At 42.1% G+C, this 20,310-nt stretch overlaps 4 protein-coding genes across 5 annotated transcripts in view; all 4 read left to right on the top strand.

Annotated features, from left to right (window-relative positions):
• The first annotated feature begins 4 nt into the window (after positions 1 to 4).
• On the top strand, positions 5 to 6,312 carry LOC139648218 (uncharacterized). Its single transcript, XM_071524273.1, is given in 4 exon segments — positions 5 to 2,386; positions 3,630 to 3,662; positions 3,665 to 5,965; positions 6,271 to 6,312. Coding segments are annotated over 4 exon segments (4,758 nt in total).
• An 812-nt stretch (positions 6,313 to 7,124) lies between these two features.
• On the top strand, positions 7,125 to 9,608 carry LOC139648217 (protocadherin alpha-3-like). Its single transcript, XM_071524272.1, has 2 exons — positions 7,125 to 9,503; positions 9,585 to 9,608. Exons 1-2 carry the CDS (start codon positions 7,125 to 7,127, stop codon positions 9,606 to 9,608), a joined length of 2,403 nt encoding a protein of 800 aa, XP_071380373.1.
• A 789-nt stretch (positions 9,609 to 10,397) lies between these two features.
• Positions 10,398 to 20,310, top strand: part of LOC139648202 (protocadherin alpha-C2-like) — a 90,953-nt gene continuing 81,040 nt past the window's right edge. Inside the window, exon 1 of one of the 2 annotated variants that reach the window (XM_071524256.1) lies at positions 10,398 to 12,779. In XM_071524256.1, the coding sequence (XP_071380357.1) occupies positions 10,398 to 12,779 (2,382 nt within the window). Of the gene's footprint in view, positions 12,780 to 17,929; positions 20,309 to 20,310 lie in introns of those variants that run through there. The other variant, XM_071524257.1, reaches the window with a different exon arrangement.
• Positions 13,878 to 16,515, top strand: LOC139648216 (protocadherin alpha-8-like). Its single transcript, XM_071524270.1, has 2 exons — positions 13,878 to 16,256; positions 16,489 to 16,515. Exons 1-2 carry the CDS (start codon positions 13,878 to 13,880, stop codon positions 16,513 to 16,515), a joined length of 2,406 nt encoding a protein of 801 aa, XP_071380371.1.

Raw genomic sequence — 20,310 nt, 5'->3', positions numbered from 1 at the left:
AATTATGTCTATACCGAGTAGCAGGAGCTCCGCTTGGATATATCTAGTGCTTGTGGTGCTGGGTTGTTACTGGGAAACGGTGTCTGGGCAACTCTCTTACTCCGTCTCCGAGGAGGTAAACCCGGGGACTTTTGTTGGAAATATCGCTAAGGATCTAAACCTCAGTATACAGGATTTGGAGTCCCGTATGTTTAGGATTGTTGCCGGATCAAAGAGAAAATATTTCGAGGTAAATATGGAGACTGGTATTCTCTACGTCAATGAGAGAATAGATAGAGAGGAGCTCTGTGCGAAAGCTGCAACATGTACTGTAAATGTCGAGGCTGTAATAAATGATCCCCTTAAACTTCACCGTATCGACATCAACATACTGGATGTTAATGATAATTTCCCGTCTTTCATTGAAAAGTCACAAAGCATAGACATTGCTGAAAGCACGTTACCCGGAATACGGTTCCCTCTACTGCCAGCCTACGATGCAGACGTAGGAAAGAATGGGATAAACACATACAAGCTCAGTTCTAATGAACATTTTTCATTAGCAGTAAGCAAAGCAGGGGAGAGTATATCCACTGAGTTAGTATTGCAGAAAGCTTTAGACCGAGAAAAAGAGCCTGTGATCACGCTTACTCTGAGGGCGTTAGACGGAGGAACTCCACCAAAGTCGGGAAATTCAGATATCATAATACACGTTTTAGACAATAACGATAATACGCCAGTGTTTACAAAGTCATTGTATAAAACTCGTGTGTTTGAAAATGTGCCTACCGGAACCACTTTGTTGACTTTAAATGCTACAGACCCAGACGAAGGAGCAAACAAAGAAATCGTATATACACTCAGCACAAAAGAGCAGGACCATATACTGGACATTTTTAAAATCGACCAAAACACAGGCACATTAACGGTTGAAGGAAATGTGGATTTTGAACAACACCCTGCATTTGAAATTCGTGCACAGGCCAGTGACAAAGGACAACCTCCGATGTCAGCTCATTGTAAAGTACTGGTAGAAGTAATCGATGTAAATGACAACGCTCCTGAGATCACTGTGACGTCACTACTGAACACAGTGAAGGAGGACGCTAAAGTAGGTACTGCTATTGCACTTGTGTCAGTGCTTGATAAGGACGGTGGCAAAAATGGTGAAGTACATTGTAAAATAGATAACGAGACCCCCTTTAAATTGGAAACAAACTATAAGAACTATTACTCTTTGGTAGTTGATGACCCCCTAGACAGAGAGAATGCCGCTCACTATGACGTAATCATCATAGCTACAGATGAAGGGACTCCCCCTCTTTCGAACACCAATGTTATTACTGTTCACGTTTCTGATGTCAATGACAACGCGCCTCGCTTCTCAGAGCCCGTCGTTAATATTTACGTAAAAGAAAATAGTCCAGTAGGAGCAGTTCTCAAAACAGTATCTGCACTTGATGCTGACGTCGATCAAAATGGCCAAGTGAGCTATTCATTTTTAGACAAAAATAGTAACTCACTGCCGCTGTCTACAATGGTAAACATCAACTCAGAGACTGGAGACATAATCAGCCTGCAGTCTTTTAACTTTGAGGAGTTAAAAACGTTCCAGTTTAAAGTTCAGGCCACAGACTCTGGTGTTCCTCCGCTCAGCAACAACGTGACTGTGAACGTTTTTATCCTGGATGAGAATGACAACAGTCCCGGGATTCTCGCGCCCTATTCTGAGCACGGCTCCGTTAACAGTGAGAACATTCCCTATTCTGCTGAAGCGGGCTACTTTGTGGCCAAGATCCGGGCTGTAGACGCAGACTCTGGCTACAATGCGCTGCTTTCTTATCACATCTCTGAGCCCAAGGGAACCAACCTCTTCCGAATCGGAACCAGCACCGGGGAAATCAGGACTAAGAGGCGAATGAATGACAATGACGTGAAGACTCACCCGTTGGTGGTGTTGGTTTGTGATAACGGAGAACCCTCCCTGTCAGCTACTGTGTCTATTGATGTAGTGGTGGTTGAAAGCACAGCTGACATCCAGACTCAGTTCAGACACGTGCCGATAAAGGAGGAGAGCTTCTCTGATTTAAACCTGTATTTGCTGATCGCCATTGTGTCGGTGTCAGTGATCTTTCTACTGAGCCTCATCAGTTTAATAGCTGTCAAATGCCACAGGACAGACGGCAGTTTCAGCAGGTACAGCGCCCCAATGATCACCACCCACCCTGACGGGAGCTGGTCTTACTCTAAATCTACTCAGCAGTATGACGTGTGTTTCAGCTCAGACACGCTGAAGAGTGACGTAGTGGTTTTCCCCGCGCCGTTTCCGCCTGTAGATGCGGAACTGATCAGTATTAACGGAGGAGACACTTTTAGCCGGACTCAGACTTTACCCAACAAAGAAAAGGTAAGAACATGACAACAGAGACATTTTTCTCCATGGTTTCCTATTTTAATGTCTTGAATTGAGTCTGAAAAGATGCCCCTTTCCATTTATTTCGTGACCTAAAGGGGTTTTGTAGTGGACAATATATTGTCATTTTAATGGATATTGCGTTTTTGTTCAAATATAGAAGTAAGGTATAATTGAAGACGTTGTGGTGAGGTGATATAGGCCTACTGTACATCTCTTGTTTGTTAGTTTATCTCAGTCATCTTTTGCTCCAGGCTCGTCATTGTAGTGTATATCGCTGTCCATGGTCCTGAATACAAGCGTCTGAATGTGTGTCGTCTTCAATCTCCAGTGTGGAAGGACGAAACAATGCGTTCATTGGTAATGAAAAGCAATGTTTCACCATCCAGCAAGCACATTAGTTAATTTATACACATACATGTTAATAATTGTTGTGTGATGTTTTACCTATTTCATCATTTTAGGTAAAGTATCACTATGGATACAATTTTTGGCCCCAATTTGCTCTGCGATGTGTTGAACAATGGGAAAACGTATTCTTGTTTTTATGTCCTTGTCAATTTTTAAGCCTCCTCTGTGTATGTTTTGTTTTTATTTATTTATTTTTCCCCCGTTACAACGGAACCGAAGTCATTCTATGTCTCCTCACGCGTTTTGCTTGAATGTTCCATTAGCTTTTAACAGAAATATGTAAGGCTCTAATCATACTGCTGAAAAAACAAGTCGATCATATTATGTTAACTTAGGCTAAATGATCAGTGGGATAAAATACACTTTAATATTCCCTGATTTATTCATTTATTCATTTATTTATTTATTTATTCAGTTATTTTTTTAGTTTGTCATTGGTTACATTGATTTTAACGGAGGATTTAAAACAGTGATGATCATTCCATTGCAGTCGTTTGATGTTGGTTGTAGTTATTTCAAATGACCACGTGGGGACATTGTAGACCATCACATTTGGACGTTCTGTTTGGTGGCTTGAGGCTCCTCCCAGATTCAGGGGATGATGCTGTTTCTCAGGGCTTTGTTACAAAGAGACGCAGGGCGAGAGAGAACGGTGCGACAACCATTTTCCTGCTGACTCTTAAAATGCATAGAAGTTGAATTTGTGTCTTTCTCTCCTAACCTGGATTATTTGACGGAAGTGGTCAGATTTGGACCTATGCTTTGCTGTCATTATAAGGAATTATGCATTTACCGAGTGGAACGAGCTCTGTTGGAATATATCTAGTGGTTGTGCTGCTGGATTGTTACTGGGAAGCGGTGTCTGGGCAGCTCTCTTACTCCGTATCAGAAGAGGTAAACCCGGGGACTTCTATTGGAAATATCGCGAAGGATCTTAACCTCAATGTCCAGGATTTGGAGTCCCGGATGTTTCAGATTGTTACCGGATCAAAGAGAAAATATTTCGAGGTAAATCTTAAGACTGGTTTGCTTTACGTCAATGAGAGAATAGACCGAGAGGAACTCTGCGCTGATGATACCAAATGTTCTCTCAGTGTAGAAGCAGTTATAAATGACCCACTGAAACTGTATCGCGTTGAAATTATCATCTTGGATGTAAATGACAATTCCCCATCATTTCTCAGCACATCACAGACAATTAACATCACAGAGAACTCCATAACAGGGGCGAAATTTCCCTTGCAACCAGCTCACGATGCAGATGTTGGTAAAAATACTGTGAATGCTTACAAGCTTAGTCAAAATGAATACTTCTCTCTCGCTACACATAAGGGAGAGTTTGTTTCTGCTGAATTGGTGCTTCAGAAAGCGTTAGACAGAGAGAGAGAGCCTGTGATTAGACTCACACTGACTGCCATTGATGGAGGAAGTCCTGCTAAATCTGGCAGTATGACTATTATAGTTTATATATTGGACATCAACGATAACCCTCCTGTTTTCAGTAAAACGCTGTATAAAGCCATTGTTTATGAGAATGCACCAATTAGCACATCGATAATAAGTTTGAATGCAACTGATTTAGATGAAGGCCGAAATGGAGAAATATTCTACTCGTTCAGTGAAATTGGCCGGGGAAAAACTGCAGATCTGTTTTCTATAGATGCAAAAACTGGGACTGTGACAAATAAAATAAATATCGACTTTGAAGTAAATAATGCTTTTGAGATTCGAGTTCAAGCCAATGATGGGGCAACTTCTCCGATGACCTCACATGCCAAATTATTGATTGAAGTTTTAGACGTCAATGACAATGCCCCTGAGATTTCAGTTACGTCACTATTACACACAGTGAAAGAAGATGCCTCGATAGGCACTGCCATTGCGCTTGTGTCAGTTATCGATAAAGATGGAGGAAAAAATGGAATGGTAAATTGTAAAATTAACAACAACGTCCCTTTCAAATTAGATTCAAATTATAAAAACTATTATTCGTTGGTGGTTGACGGTCCTCTGGACAGAGAGAGTGTCTCTCAGTACAATGTCACCATCACTGCTACTGATGAAGGGAACCTCCCTCTCTCCAGCACCAGCGTTATTGTTGTACACCTTTCAGATGTAAATGACAACAAACCTCGATTCCCAGAACCCGTAATCAATGTTTATGTGAAAGAGAATAATCAAATAGGAGTTGTTATAAAAACGGTTTCCGCAGTTGATGCTGACGTCGATCAAAATGGCCAGGTGAGCTATTCATTTTTAGACAGTACTAGTAACTCACTGCCGCTGTCTACAATGGTAAATATCAACTCAGAGACTGGAGATATAGTCAGCCTGCAGTCTTTTAACTTTGAGGAGTTAAAAACGTTCCAGTTTAAAGTTCAGGCCACAGACTCTGGTGTTCCTCCGCTCAGCAGCAACGTGACTATGAACGTTTTTATCCTGGATGAGAATGACAACAGTCCCGGGATTCTCGCGCCCTATTCTGAGCACGGCTCCGTTAACAGTGAGAACATTCCCTATTCTGCTGAAGCGGGCTACTTTGTGGCCAAGATCCGGGCTGTAGACGCAGACTCTGGCTACAATGCGCTGCTTTCTTATCACATCTCTGAGCCCAAGGGAACCAACCTCTTCCGAATCGGAACCAGCACCGGGGAAATCAGGACTAAGAGGCGAATGAGTGACAATGACGTGAAGACTCACCCGTTGGTGGTGTTGGTTTGTGATAACGGAGAACCCTCCCTGTCAGCTACTGTGTCTATTGATGTAGTGGTGGTTGAAAGCACAGCTGACATCCAGACTCAGTTCAGACACGTGCCGATAAAGGAGGAGAGCTTCTCTGATTTAAACCTGTATTTGCTGATCGCCATCGTGTCGGTGTCAGTGATCTTTCTACTGAGCCTCATCAGTTTAATAGCTGTCAAATGCCACAGGACAGACGGCAGTTTCAGCAGGTACAGCGCCCCAATGATCACCACCCACCCTGACGGGAGCTGGTCTTACTCTAAATCTACTCAGCAGTATGACGTGTGTTTCAGCTCAGACACACTGAAGAGTGACGTAGTGGTTTTCCCGGCACCGTTTCCGCCTGTAGATGCGGAGCTGATCAGTATTAACGGAGGAGACACTTTTAACCGGACTCAGACTTTACCCAACAAAGATAAGGTAAGAGCAAGCAACATGTTCTTATCCTCTCCCTATGACAACGTGGATGTAAGTGTCAATTTTCGCTGTTTTGATTATTATATAATTATTATTTTTGAAATTATTTTACAGTAATGAATGAATGAATTAATTTATTCATTCATTCAAGTTTTTTCCATGTCTAGAACTATTTATTTTGGAAACTGACCTTGAACATAATTTCTTACTAACTTTGAACAATGGTTTCATTATTTTGACTGCATGCATACAGTACTTCGTCGGTTTCTTTGACTTGTGCGTCAGTCTTTTTCCATTCTTTTGTTTAGATGTCCACGGCGCTGCAGGCCAGCCGAAGCCCGTATTGTTGAGCCGAGAAATAGCTCTGGCGTTGTTTTATACGGAATTTTGTGTTAGATTTCTAGACCCTAGTTTGACGCAAAATTGTGTTGTACATTTCTTACTGAGTGTTAAGTTAATTGTTCTGAACGCAACGGGTGTATAAGAAATTTGATTAATGTAGCCTAGAAATAGTTTCCAGCGTTGGCGAAATGGCTTTCTACATTTTAAATGTGTACTTGGCCTTTTCATCTGGCAAATGGCATTTCTCTGGGTTTGTTTCAGTCACCTCTTTGTTAGAGTGCAAAACGACAATAGGCCAATACATGATGTAATGCATTATATTTCAATATTCTACCGAGACTAAGTTCACGTCTTAAGTGTCCAAATGTCAGTGTCAAAAAGAGATGTGATGTCCTGGATAATGAAACACACATCAAACTCAACATAAACGCTCAAATTTCCATTTTTGACAAAATATGTCCATATCTTTACTTCCTTTCCTTTTCTTTTGAAATCGACTAGTTTTTTGATGAGGAATAAGGAGATAAACTATGTAATGCAGTTGTTTTATTTAGTGTAATTATTTCAAATGGCCAGGTGGCGACACTGTGGACCATAACATTGAGACAGTCTCATTTAGGCATTGAGGCCCCTCCCAGATTCAGAGGATGATGTTTGTCGAGGCGGTGAGACAAAGAGACGCAGAAAGAGAAAGACCAGCTAGAGGCACGATCAGCATTTGATGTTGAAAAATTTAAAATAATCCGTTTGCTTATATTCCTCTTTCTTCAACTGTAACAATTAGCATCGTATCTATGTTTGGTTCAAGTCGGATGGAAGTATGCCTTTACTTAATAGAGGGAGGTCTTTGGTGACATATCTATTATTTGTGCTGCTGGAGTGTTACTGGGAAGCGGTGTCTGGGCAGCTCTCTTACTCCGTATCAGAGGAAGTGAATCCGGGGACTTCTGTTGGAAATATCGCTAAGGATCTTAACCTCAATGTCCAGGATTTGGAGTCCCGTATGTTTCAGATTGTTACCGGATCAAAGAGAAAATATTTCGAGGTAAATCTAAAGACTGGTGTTCTCTACGTCAATGAGAGAATCGACAGAGAGGAGCTCTGTGCGAAGGCATCGAAATGCACCGTCAGTGTGGAGGCCGTGATAAATGATCCATTGAAGCTTTATCGTTTAGAAATAAATGTTCTGGATGTAAATGACAATTATCCATCATTCAGTGCTACTTCGCAAAGTATTGACATAGCTGAAAGCACCTTGCCGGGGGCTAAATTCCTTGTGCTGTTAGCATACGATGCCGATGTAGGAAAAAATGGTATCAGTGCATACAAGCTAAATCCCAATGAATATTTTTCTTTAGCAGTGCACAAAGGGGATAGTGTGTCTGCTGAGTTGGTGCTACAGAAAACATTAGACCGAGAAAAACAGCCTGTGATTAAACTTACACTGACCGCTCTAGATGGCGGAGCACCTCCAAAATCAGGCACATCGGAGATAATAATCAATGTTTTGGACATCAATGATAACATCCCAGTGTTTACCAAATCCTTGTATAAAACACGCATTACAGAAAATGTACCGCTTGGCACTACAGTGCTAACTGTGTCTGCCACAGACGCGGATGAGGGGACAAACAGAGAGATTTCGTATTCTTTGGGCACAAAAGATCAAGATCATGTCTTGGAAATATTTCGTATTGATCAAACAACGGGTGTATTGACAGTAAAAGGAAAAGTTGACTTTGAGGAGCACCCGGCTTTTGAGATCCGTGTGCAGGCTAGTGACAAAGGTCAGCCTCCAATGGCAGCGCAATGTAAAGTGCTGGTAGAAGTGGTGGACCTAAACGACAATGCCCCTGAGATCACTGTGACGTCATTACTGACAGTAGTGAAGGAGGACGCTAAATTAGGTACTGCTATTGCACTTGTGTCAGTTATTGATAAAGATGGAGGTAACAACGGAGTGGTTCATTGTAATGTTAATAATTATGTCCCTTTTAAATTGGAAACAAATTATAAAAACTATTATTCTTTGGTGGTCGACAGACCTTTAGACAGGGAGAATGTTTCTCTGTATAATGTCACCGTCATAGCTACAGATGAAGGGATCCCTGCTCTCACGAGCACCAGCAATCTTAATGTATATATTTCTGATGTCAATGACAACTCGCCACGCTTCTCAGAGACTCTGATTAATGTTTATGTGAAAGAGAATAGTCCAATAGGAAGAGTTATTCAAACGGTGTCTGCAATTGATGATGACGTTGATAAAAACGCCCAGGTGAGCTATTCATTTTTAGACAGTAATAGTAACACAGTACCGCTGTCTACCATGGTAAATATCAACTCAGAGACTGGAGATATAGTCAGCCTGCAGTCTTTTAACTTTGAGGAGTTAAAAACGTTCCAGTTTAAAGTTCAGGCCACAGACTCTGGTGTTCCTCCGCTCAGCAGCAACGTGACTGTGAACGTTTTCATCCTTGATGAGAATGACAACAGTCCCGGGATTCTCGCGCCCTATTCTGAGCACGGCTCCGTTAACAGTGAGAACATTCCCTATTCTGCTGAAGCGGGCTACTTTGTGGCCAAGATCCGGGCTGTAGACGCAGACTCTGGCTACAATGCGCTGCTTTCTTATCACATCTCTGAGCCCAAGGGAACCAACCTCTTCCGAATCGGAACCAGCACCGGGGAAATCAGGACTAAGAGGCGATTGAGTGACAATGACGTGAAAACTCACCCGTTGGTGGTGTTGGTTTGTGATAACGGAGAACCCTCCCTGTCAGCTACTGTGTCTATTGATGTAGTGGTGGTTGAAAGCACAGCTGACATCCAGACTCAGTTCAGACATGTGCCGATAAAGGAGGAGAGCTTCTCTGATTTAAACCTGTATTTGCTGATCGCCATCGTGTCGGTGTCAGTGATCTTTCTACTGAGCCTCATCAGTTTAATAGCTGTCAAATGCCACAGGACAGACGGCAGTTTCAGCAGGTACAGCGCCCCAATGATCACCACCCACCCTGACGGGAGCTGGTCTTACTCTAAATCTACTCAGCAGTATGACGTGTGTTTCAGCTCAGACACACTGAAGAGTGACGTAGTGGTTTTCCCCGCGCCGTTTCCGCCTGTAGATGCGGAACTGATCAGTATTAACGGATGTGACACTTTTAACCGGACTCAGACTTTACCCAACAAAGAAAAGGTAAGCCATGCCACGTTTAATTTCAATATATTTATTTCTGTAAACAACTACACTACACAATGTGTACTTTTTGGTTGGAAGCACTGCCCCTGTCCATGGTGCTGAAAGCAGGCATAACAATTTTGGACTGAGAACATCATCCCTTTTGACGTTTTCAATGATGACGTATTCCTGGAACATTTTTGTGAAATATGTTTGTGAAATGAAATATTGTGGTTCTGCCTTTTGTGTTAGTTTTTTCTCAATATCCAGCCTGCACACTACAGTGTTTCGTTTTTATTAATATGCGCCGCAGTTCTGTCTTATAAAGCGCGTGCGTTATGGAGTGGGTTGTGCAGCTGTATACATTGGTATTTCACACTGGCACGTAACTTCATCATTATCATCATTTTGGATTGGTATCACTCTGGAAAATGACGTAAGTCTATGCTTGTTTGTTTCATTAAAATGTCGCGACATAAAATATAAACCAGAAACTTTGAGGTTCTCTCCATGGAGAACCTCCCACCTGAAATACCAAGCAGTCAGTCAGTTAACTCGAATAATACTTGCCATAAGATGGGCCCTGCTATTCAGAAATGTAGATTCTAACAGATGTCATGACTGAAGTTGATAGATGTAGTTATCTCAAATGACCACGTGGCTACAGTGTAGACCATAATACTGAGACGTTCTCTTTGGGAGCGTGAGGCTCCTCCCAACGTCGGTAGATAATAACGTTTCACTGGGCTTTGTTACAAAGAGACGAAAGACGGGAGAGTACGGTGCGACAACCATCTGTCTGGTTGCAACTGAAAAAAAATGAGACATCTTATATGTTTTCGCTGTTATTTTGGATTGTTTTGAAGGAACGATTACATTTGGGTGGGTGTTTTGCTGAGGCTGAATGGAATCATGTCTCTATCGAGTAGAAGGAGCTATGTTGGGACATATCTGTTCTTTTTGCTGCTGGATTGTTACTGGGAAGCGGTGTCCGCACAGCTCTCCTACTCTGTCGCAGAGGAGGTGAACCCGGGGACATCTGTTGGAAATATCGCTAAGGATCTAAACCTAAATGTCCATGATTTGGAATCCCGTATGTTTCAGATTGTTACTGGGTCTAAAACAAAATATTTCGCGGTGAATCTAAAGACCGGCATGCTCTATGTTGATGAAAGAATAGACAGAGAGGAGCTGTGTGCAGAGGAACCCAAATGTACAGTCAGTGTAGAAGCCGTGATAAACAACCCATTAAAGCTTTACCGTGTGGAAGTCATAATCATAGATGTGAATGACAACGCGCCATCTTTTCGTGCAAAATCTCAAACGATAGACATAGCTGAAAATACATTACCTGGTGTAAAATTTCCAATAATTGATGCCATCGATGTGGATGTAGGAAAGAATGGCGTCAGTACATACAAGCTTAGCCCCAATGAACATTTTGCGTTAGCTGTGCACAAAGGGGGAGAGAGCGTTTCTGCAGAGTTAGTGCTGCAGACAGCTTTAGATCGAGAGAAAGAGCCGGTGGTAAAACTCAGCTTGACTGCTTTAGATGGAGGGACCCCGCAAAGATCAGGTACTTTAGATATCATAGTTAATGTTTTAGATATTAATGATAATGCTCCGACTTTTAGTATGTTGTTATATAAAACACGTCTATTTGAAAATACACCAATTGGGACCACAATTCTTTCATTGAATGCCACTGACGTAGACGAGGGTACGAATAGTGAAGTCGTTTTCTCTATTAGTAAAAATGAGAAAGATCATATCTTGGAAATTTTCAACATTGATCCGCACACGGGTGCCATTACTGTACAGGGTAACATTGATTTTGAAAGAAATTCTGCTTTTGAAATCCGTGCGCAGGCTAGTGACAAAGGCCAGCCTCCGATGTCTGCTCATTGTAAAGTGCTGGTAGAAGTGGTGGACCTAAACGACAATGCCCCTGAGATCACTGTGACGTCACTTGTAAACTCAGTGAAGGAGGACGCTAAAGTAGGTACTGCAATTGCACTCGTTTCTGTACTTGATAAAGATGGAGACAAAAATGGTGAAGTGAAATGTAATGTAGCAAATGAAGTCCCTTTTAAATTGGAGACAAATTATAAAAACTACTATTCTTTGGTAGTTGATGGCCCTCTTGACAGAGAGAGAGCTTCTCAGTACAATGTTACCATCACAGCTACTGATGAAGGGATCCCGCCTCTTTCTACCACAAAGTCTGTCACTGTACACATAAGTGATGTAAATGACAACGCGCCGCATTTTCCAGAGCCTTTGATTAATGTTTATGTTAAAGAGAACAGTCAAGTAGGAACAATTATTAAAACAGTGACTGCAGTTGATACCGACGTCACTGAAAACGGTCAAGTGAGTTATTCATTTTTAGACAGTAATAGTAACTCAATGCCGCTGTCTACATTGGTGACCATCAACTCAGAGACCGGAGATATAGTCAGCCTGCAGTCTTTTAACTTTGAGGAGTTAAAAACGTTCCAGTTTAAAGTTCAGGCCACAGACTCTGGTGTTCCTCCGCTCAGCAGCAACGTCACTGTAAACGTTTTTATCCTGGATGAGAATGACAACAGTCCCGGGATTCTCGCGCCCTATTCTGAGCACGGCTCCGTTAACAGTGAGAACATTCCCTATTCTGCTGAAGCGGGCTACTTTGTGGCCAAGATCCGGGCTGTAGACGCAGACTCTGGCTACAATGCGCTGCTTTCTTATCACTTCTCTGAGCCCAAGGGAACCAACCTCTTCCGAATCGGAACCAGCACCGGGGAAATCAGGACTAAGAGGCGAATGAGTGACAATGACGTGAAGACTCACCCGTTGGTGGTGTTGATTTGTGATAACGGAGAACCCTCCCTGTCAGCTACTGTGTCTATTGATGTAGTGGTGGTTGAAAGCACAGCTGACATCCAGACTCAGTTCAGACACGTGCCGATAAAGGAGGAGAGCTTCTCTGATTTAAACCTGTATTTGCTGGTCGCCATTGTGTCGGTGTCAGTGATCTTTCTACTGAGCTTCATCGGTTTAATAGCTGTCAAATGCCACAGGACAGACGGCAGTTTCAGCAGGTACAGCGCCCCAATGATCACCACCCACCCTGACGGGAGCTGGTCTTACTCTAAATCTACTCAGCAGTATGACGTGTGTTTCAGCTCAGACACACTGAAGAGTGACGTAGTGGTTTTTCCCGCGCCGTTTCCGCCTGTAGATGCTGAACTAATCAGCATTAACGGAGGGGACACTTTTAACCGGACTCAGACTTTACCCAGCAAGGAGAAGGTAAGAAAATCATGAAGTTTTTTCTCATTGTTTTACTAATTTAATGTTGAGAAGTCAATGAGAAAAGATGCATATTTTTTCTCACCTTTTATATCAAACGGTTTCGTCCAAAATAGTTTGCAATACATTACATTTTAATGGACTTTGCGTTCATGTTAAAATGGAACAGTAAGCTATAATTGAAGATGTTGTCAGTTAATATAGGCATACTGTAGGCTATATATCTTGGTTGTTAGCTTATCTCCTCACCTCCAGTGCTCTAGTGTATATTTCGCTGTCCATGGTCCTGACCGTAAGCGTCTGAATGTGTTTTCCTCAATCCGCAGGGTGCAAGGAAGACAAACTCCTTACAAATGAAAACGAATATTGCACTGCCCGACACGTACGTTAGTAAATTTACACATATATTGTTAATACATGTTGTATGACGTTTTCCCTATTCCATCGCTTTCATGCAAGGAATGTTAGGCATCTGTTTCCTCTCCAATTTGTTGAAAAACAGGAAAATGGATTCTTGTCTAGCTGTCCGTATCTATTTTTCTCTCTCCTGTTTTTATATTTGTGATTGGGTTTTTCTTCCTCATTATATCTTCTCACGCTTTTAATGTTCTATTAATTTATAACAGAAAGCCGTGAGATTCTTACGTCTTTCCATACAGCTGAAAAAACATCACGATCATATTATGTTAACTTAAAAGATCTGATGAAATACACTTCCATGTTCCCCGATTTTTTTTCTCGTAGTTTGTCATTAGATTGATGTTTACTGAGGATTTAAGAAAGTGAAGGTCTTTCCATTGTAGTTGTTTGATGTTGATTGTAGTTATTTCAAATGACCACATGGGGACATTGTAGACCATCACATTTGGACCTTCTGCTTGGTGGCTTGAGGCTCCTCCCAGATTCAGGGGATGATGATGTTTCTCAGGGCTTTGTTACAAAGAGACGCAGGGCGAGAGAGAACGGTGCGACAACCATTTTCCTGTTTGCTGTTAAATAATGCCGAGAACGTGGACTGGTGTATTTCTCTCTTAACCTGAATTATATGACGGGATTGTTGACATTTGGATCTATGCATTGTTCTCGATACATGGAATTATGCGTTTACCGAGTAGAACGAGCTCTATTGGAATATATCTAGCGGTTTTGCTGCTGGATTGTTACTGGGAAGCGGTGTCTGGGCAGCTCTCTTACTCTGTTTCAGAAGAGGTAAACCCGGGGACCTCTATTGGAAATATCGCTAAGGATCTTAACCTCAATGTCCAGGATTTGGAGTCCCGTATGTTTCAGATTGTTACCGGATCACAGAGAAAATATTTTGACGTAAACCTAAAGACTGGTGTTCTCTACGTTAACGAGAGAATAGACAGAGAGGAGCTCTGCGCCGATGAACCCAAATGTTCTCTCAGTGTAGAAGCAGTTATTAATAGCCCTTTGAAACTCTATCGTGTTGAAATTAGCATCTTGGATGTAAATGACAATTCTCCATCATTTCGCAGCACGTCACAAATAATTAATATTACTGAGAATACAATAGCAGGGGCGAAATTCCCCTTAAAATCCGCTCATGATGCAGATGTTGGTAAAAATACTGTGAATGCTTACAAGCTTAGTCAAAATGAATACTTCTCTCTCGCTACACATGAGGGAGAAAGTGTTTCTGCTGAATTGGTGCTTCAGAAAGCGTTAGACAGAGAGAGACAGCCTGTGATTAGACTCACACTGACTGCCATTGATGGAGGAACTCCCGTCAAATCTGGTAGTATGATTATTATAGTAAATGTCCTGGACATTAACGATAACCCTCCTGTTTTCAGTAAAACGCTGTACAAAGCCAGTGTTTATGAGAATGCGCCGATTGGTACATCGATAATAAGTTTGAATGCTACTGATTTAGATGAAGGCCCAAATGGGGACATATACTATTCCTTCAGTGACTTGGGTCGGGGGGATACGGCAGATCTTTTTTCCATAGATCCAAAAACAGGAACTGTCACAAATAAAGAAAATATCGATTTTGAAGTAAATAATGCTTTTGAGATTCGAGTTCAAGCCAATGATGGGGCTTCCTCTCCGATGACCTCACATGCTAAGTTATTGATTGAAGTTTTAGACGTCAATGACAATGCCCCTGAGATTTCAGTTACGTCACTATTACAAACAGTGAAAGAAGATGCCTCGATAGGCACTGCCATTGCGCTTGTGTCAGTTCTCGATAAAGATGGAGGCAAAAATGGAATGGTAAATTGTAAAATTAACAACAATGTCCCTTTCAAATTAGATTCAAATTATAAAAACTATTATTCGTTGGTGGTTGACGGTCCTCTGGACAGAGAGAGTGTCTCTCAGTACAATGTCACCATCACTGCTACTGATGAAGGGAGCCTCCCTCTCTCCAGCACCAGTGTTATTGTTGTACACGTTTCAGATGTAAATGACAACAAACCTCGATTCCCAGATCCCGTAATCAATGTTTATGTGAAAGAGAATAATCCAATAGGAGTTGTTATAAAAACAGTTTCCGCAGTTGATGCTGATGTCGATCAAAATGGCCAGGTGAGCTATTCATTTTTAGACAGTAATAGTAACTCACTGCCGCTGTCTACCATGGTAAATATCAACTCAGAGACTGGAGATATAGTCAGCCTGCAGTCTTTCAACTTTGAGGAGTTAAAAACGTTCCAGTTTAAAGTTCAGGCCACAGACTCTGGTGTTCCTCCGCTCAGCAGCAACGTGACTGTGAACGTTTTTATCCTGGATGAGAATGACAACAGTCCCGGGATTCTCGCGCCCTATTCTGAGCACGGCTCCGTTAACAGTGAGAACATTCCCTATTCTGCTGAAGCGGGCTACTTTGTGGCCAAGATCCGGGCTGTAGACGCAGACTCTGGCTACAATGCGCTGCTTTCTTATCACATCTCTGAGCCCAAGGGAACCAACCTCTTCCGAATCGGAACCAGCACCGGGGAAATCAGGACTAAGAGGCGAATGAGTGACAATGACGTGAAGACTCACCCGTTGGTGGTGTTGGTTTGTGATAACGGAGAACCCTCCCTGTCAGCTACTGTGTCTATTGATGTAGTGGTGGTTGAAAGCACAGCTGACATCCAGACTCAATTCAAACACGTGCCGATAAAGGAGGAGAGCTTCTCTGATTTAAACCTGTATTTGCTGATCGCCATTGTGTCTGTGTCAGTGATCTTTCTACTGAGCCTCATCAGTTTAATAGCTGTCAAATGCCACAGGACAGACGGCAGTTTCAGCAGGTACAGCGCCCCAATGATCACCACCCACCCTGACGGGAGCTGGTCTTACTCTAAATCTACTCAGCAGTATGACGTGTGTTTCAGCTCAGACACACTGAAGAGTGACGTAGTGGTTTTCCCCGCGCCGTTTCCGCCTGCAGATGCGGAACTGATCAGTATTAACGGAGGGGACACTTTTAGCCGGACTCAGACTTTACCCAGCAAAGAGAAGGTAAGGGCATACAAAGCAGATGCACTCATTACATAGTTTATCCTTTCGAAAGTTTTGTGTTGGTAGGTCCCAATAATTATAATTTAAATTATCGAAAGTGTTTCATTTTATTGTGAATCCCACACGTAAAACGACAATTCATATTTGTACTTCTTTGTTTGCGCCAGGAGTTAGCACTGTGCATTTGCAGAATTTGTCCACATGACGTGATTTAATTCATTTTTTTTCCAAGGTGTGTCCCAGTGACGCCCTTACCTGATCCATGTGTCTATACTTTTCTCAAAAACGCTTCATCACAAAAAAGAATGTGTGATTATCCACCCCTTATTGAGGCTATTAGCTAAGTGAAGATCATCGTTTACAAAAAATATTTTCGTCAAATCAAACATATTTATTAGGATGTATTCCTCCATGTTTTCGAATTATTGTGCAATGGACGTTTTCATTTTTTCCCCCACAGAAACATACCTACATAGGTAGTGATTTGAAATGATTAGCGGTGTTTTATGAATTTTTAGTGTTACAGGTGACTGGGGTCTAGATGAGCACAATTCTGACATGGTCAAGTAAACAGTAACTCGCCGGAAAGTAATATAAATCCTTTTCTAAATGGTCTTTTAAATATGTTTCTGTCATTGTCAAAACGTTCACAAACTCAATGTATCTACCTGTGTGTGACGAACACCATAAATGTGATATTCCATGCAGGTTAAACTAAGAATTATTTGCGAATAGTTTGGTCTCAGTTCTTTTGCTTGCAAAGTCTGATCGAAAATCTTATTTATAAAGTGTCTGGAGAGGGGCTGGAAACTGCTTTGCTTTTTTCTCTCTGATCTTATTGGAAGTAGCGATTTCTACGGTGCTGAATTCAAGCCTCTGACCGTTGTTAAACAACCTGGCAAACAAAACATATCAAAGAAGAAAGCAATGCCACCTTGTCTAAGATTGTGATAGCTTTAATGTTTATTGACGTGGGATGTGAAACCTAATGTAATTTTGTACTGTAAATCATCATCTTTCATTCGTTCCTTTAGGTTTTAGGCCATGTACCCCCAGGTGAACATTACTTGCCCCAGGTTGTTTTTCTGTTTTGGTGAAGATCCCAAAATCTTTTCTTGTTATTTGTTACTCCGAACATTCCTTTTTTTTCAGAGACACACAATTGTTATGTCTATTGATATATCACCTCGCTTCAAATTTGTTGTTGGTCATTGCTTCAACATGGTACCGGCATAACATCGCTCTATCCACTGTGCTGAAATAGATGGCGATCATACTGTGCCAACTTAAATGAGCCTAGTGATATATAACGCATTGAAAACGCTTAGTTTTTGGTTTAGCATTCAAATTGGATGCATTTCAGTGGTGGTGAATGTTATTTCAGTGTGTTGATTTATAGTCATTGTAGTTATTTCAAATGACCATGTGGCGACACTGTAGACCATAACATTGAGACCTCCTCGTTGAGCTCTTGATGCCCCTCCCAGATTCAAGGGGTAATCATTTTTCTCTGGGCTTTGTTAGAATGAGAAGCAGAGAAAGACGGACGGAACGAGGAGCAATCCTACTGATAGCTTACATGTGATTTGGTTCCCATTACTATCATCTTGGCCTGAATAACCGTCGGAAACATCGACATTAGGATATATGCTTTATTCTCGTTTTGTGGAATTATGCATTTACCGAGTAGATGGCGCTCTGTTGGGATATATCTAGTTCTTGTGCTGGAGTGTTACTGGGAATCGGTGTCCGGGCAGCTCACCTACTCCGTCTCAGAGGAGGTAAACCCGGGGACTTCTGTTGGAAATATAGCTAAGGATCTAAACCTCAATTTACAGGATTTGGAGTCCCGTATGTTTCAGATTGTTACCGGATCGAAGAGAAAATATTTCGAGGTAAATCTTAAGACTGGTTTTCTCTACGTCAATGAGAGAATAGACAGAGAGGAGCTCTGTGCAGATGAACCCAAATGCACGGTAAGCGTAGAGGCTGTGATAAACAATCCATTAAAGCTTTACCGTGTGGAAATATATATTATAGATGTTAATGACAATTATCCGTCTTTCAACACAAAATCACAAATATTGGACATTGCAGAGAACACTTTACCGGGATTTAAATTCGCTTTATCAGAGGCAACCGATGCGGATGTGGGCAAGAATGGTGTCAGCACGTATAAGCTCAGTCCTAACGAATACTTCTCTCTTGCCACACACAAAGGAGGGGAGAGTATATCTGCTGAATTAGTGCTGCAGAAAGCCCTAGACCGTGAGAAAAAGCCAACAATACAGCTCGTTTTAACCGCGATAGACGGGGGAAATCCACCAAAATCAGGCACATCAGAGATAGAAATAAATGTTCTAGATATTAATGATAACGCACCGATATTCAGCAGTACTTTATACAAAGTTAAAATGATTGAAAACATAGCCATTGGGACGGCGGTATTCACTTTAAATGCGACTGACGCCGACGAAGGTACAAACAGTGAAATAGTATATTCTCTTCGTAGTAAAGATCAGGATCATATTCTTGACATTTTCAGAATTGACCCTGACACGGGGATAATTTCAGTGAAAGGCAAAATAGACTTCGAGGACAGACGAGCTTTTGAGATCCGTGCAGAGGCCAGAGACAAAGGTCAGCCACCGATGTCTGCTCATTGTAAAGTACTGGTAGAAGTAATAGATCTAAATGACAATGCTCCTGAAATCACTGTGACGTCACTGCTCAATAGAGTAATGGAGGACGCTAAAGTAGGTACTGCTGTTGCGCTTGTATCAGTTCTCGACACAGATGGTGGCAAAAATGGTGAAGTGAAGTGCGAAGTCTTAAATAACGTCCCGTTCAAATTAGAGACAAATTACAAAAACTATTATTCTTTAGTGGTTGACGGGCCTCTTGACAGAGAAATCACTCCCCAGTACAATGTCACCATTTCAGCTACTGATGAAGGGAGTCCGCCTCTCTCGAACATCAGTGTTATTACTGTTCATGTGTCTGATGTCAATGACAACGCACCGCATTTTTCAGAGCCTTTAATTAATGTTTATGTGAAAGAGAACAGTCAAGTAGGAACAATTATTAAAACAGTGACTGCAGTTGATGCTGACATCAGTGAAAACGCCCAGGTGAGCTATTCATTTTTAGACAGTAATAGTAACTCACTGCCGCTGTCTACAATAGTAAATATCAACTCAGAGACTGGAGATATAGTCAGCCTGCAGTCTTTTAACTTTGAGGAGTTAAAAACGTTCCAGTTTAAAGTTCAGGCCACAGACTCTGGTGTTCCTCCGCTCAGCAGCAACGTGACTGTGAACGTTTTTATCCTGGATGAGAATGACAACAGTCCCGGGATTCTCGCGCCCTATTCTGAGCACGGCTCCGTTAACAGTGAGAACATTCCCTATTCTGCTGAAGCGGGCTACTTTGTGGCCAAGATCCGGGCTGTAGACGCAGACTCAGGCTACAATGCGCTGCTTTCTTATCACATCTCTGAGCCCAAGGGAACCAACCTCTTCCGAATCGGAACCAGCACCGGGGAAATCAGGACTAAGAGGCGAATGAGTGACAATGACGTGAAGACTCACCCGTTGGTGGTGTTGGTTTGTGATAACGGAGAACCCTCCCTGTCAGCTACTGTGTCTATTGATGTAGTGGTGGTTGAAAGCACAGCTGACATCCAGACTCAGTTCAGACACGTGCCGATAAAGGAGGAGAGCTTCTCTGATTTAAACCTGTATTTGCTGATCGCCATCGTGTCGGTGTCAGTGATCTTTCTACTGAGCCTCATCAGTTTAATAGCTGTCAAATGCCACAGGACAGACGACAGTTTCAGCAGGTACAGCGCCCCAATGATCACCACCCACCCTGACGGGAGCTGGTCTTACTCTAAATCTACTCAGCAGTATGACGTGTGTTTCAGCTCAGACACACTGAAGAGTGACGTAGTGGTTTTCCCCGCGCAGTTTCCACCTGTAGATGCGGAACTGATCAGTATTAACGGAGGAGACACTTTTAGCCGGACGCAGACTTTACCGAGTAAAGAAAAGGT

Source organism: Centroberyx affinis, unplaced genomic scaffold (assembly GCF_046629955.1).
Source record: "Centroberyx affinis isolate AG114_WGS23_722 - 3 ecotype Tasmania unplaced genomic scaffold, CSIRO-AGI_Caff_v1 ptg001172l_1, whole genome shotgun sequence".
Classification (NCBI taxonomy): Eukaryota; Metazoa; Chordata; class Actinopteri; order Beryciformes; family Berycidae; genus Centroberyx; species Centroberyx affinis.
Note: the sequence above shows the minus strand (reverse complement) of the source record. Positions and strands in the feature narration are given on the sequence as shown.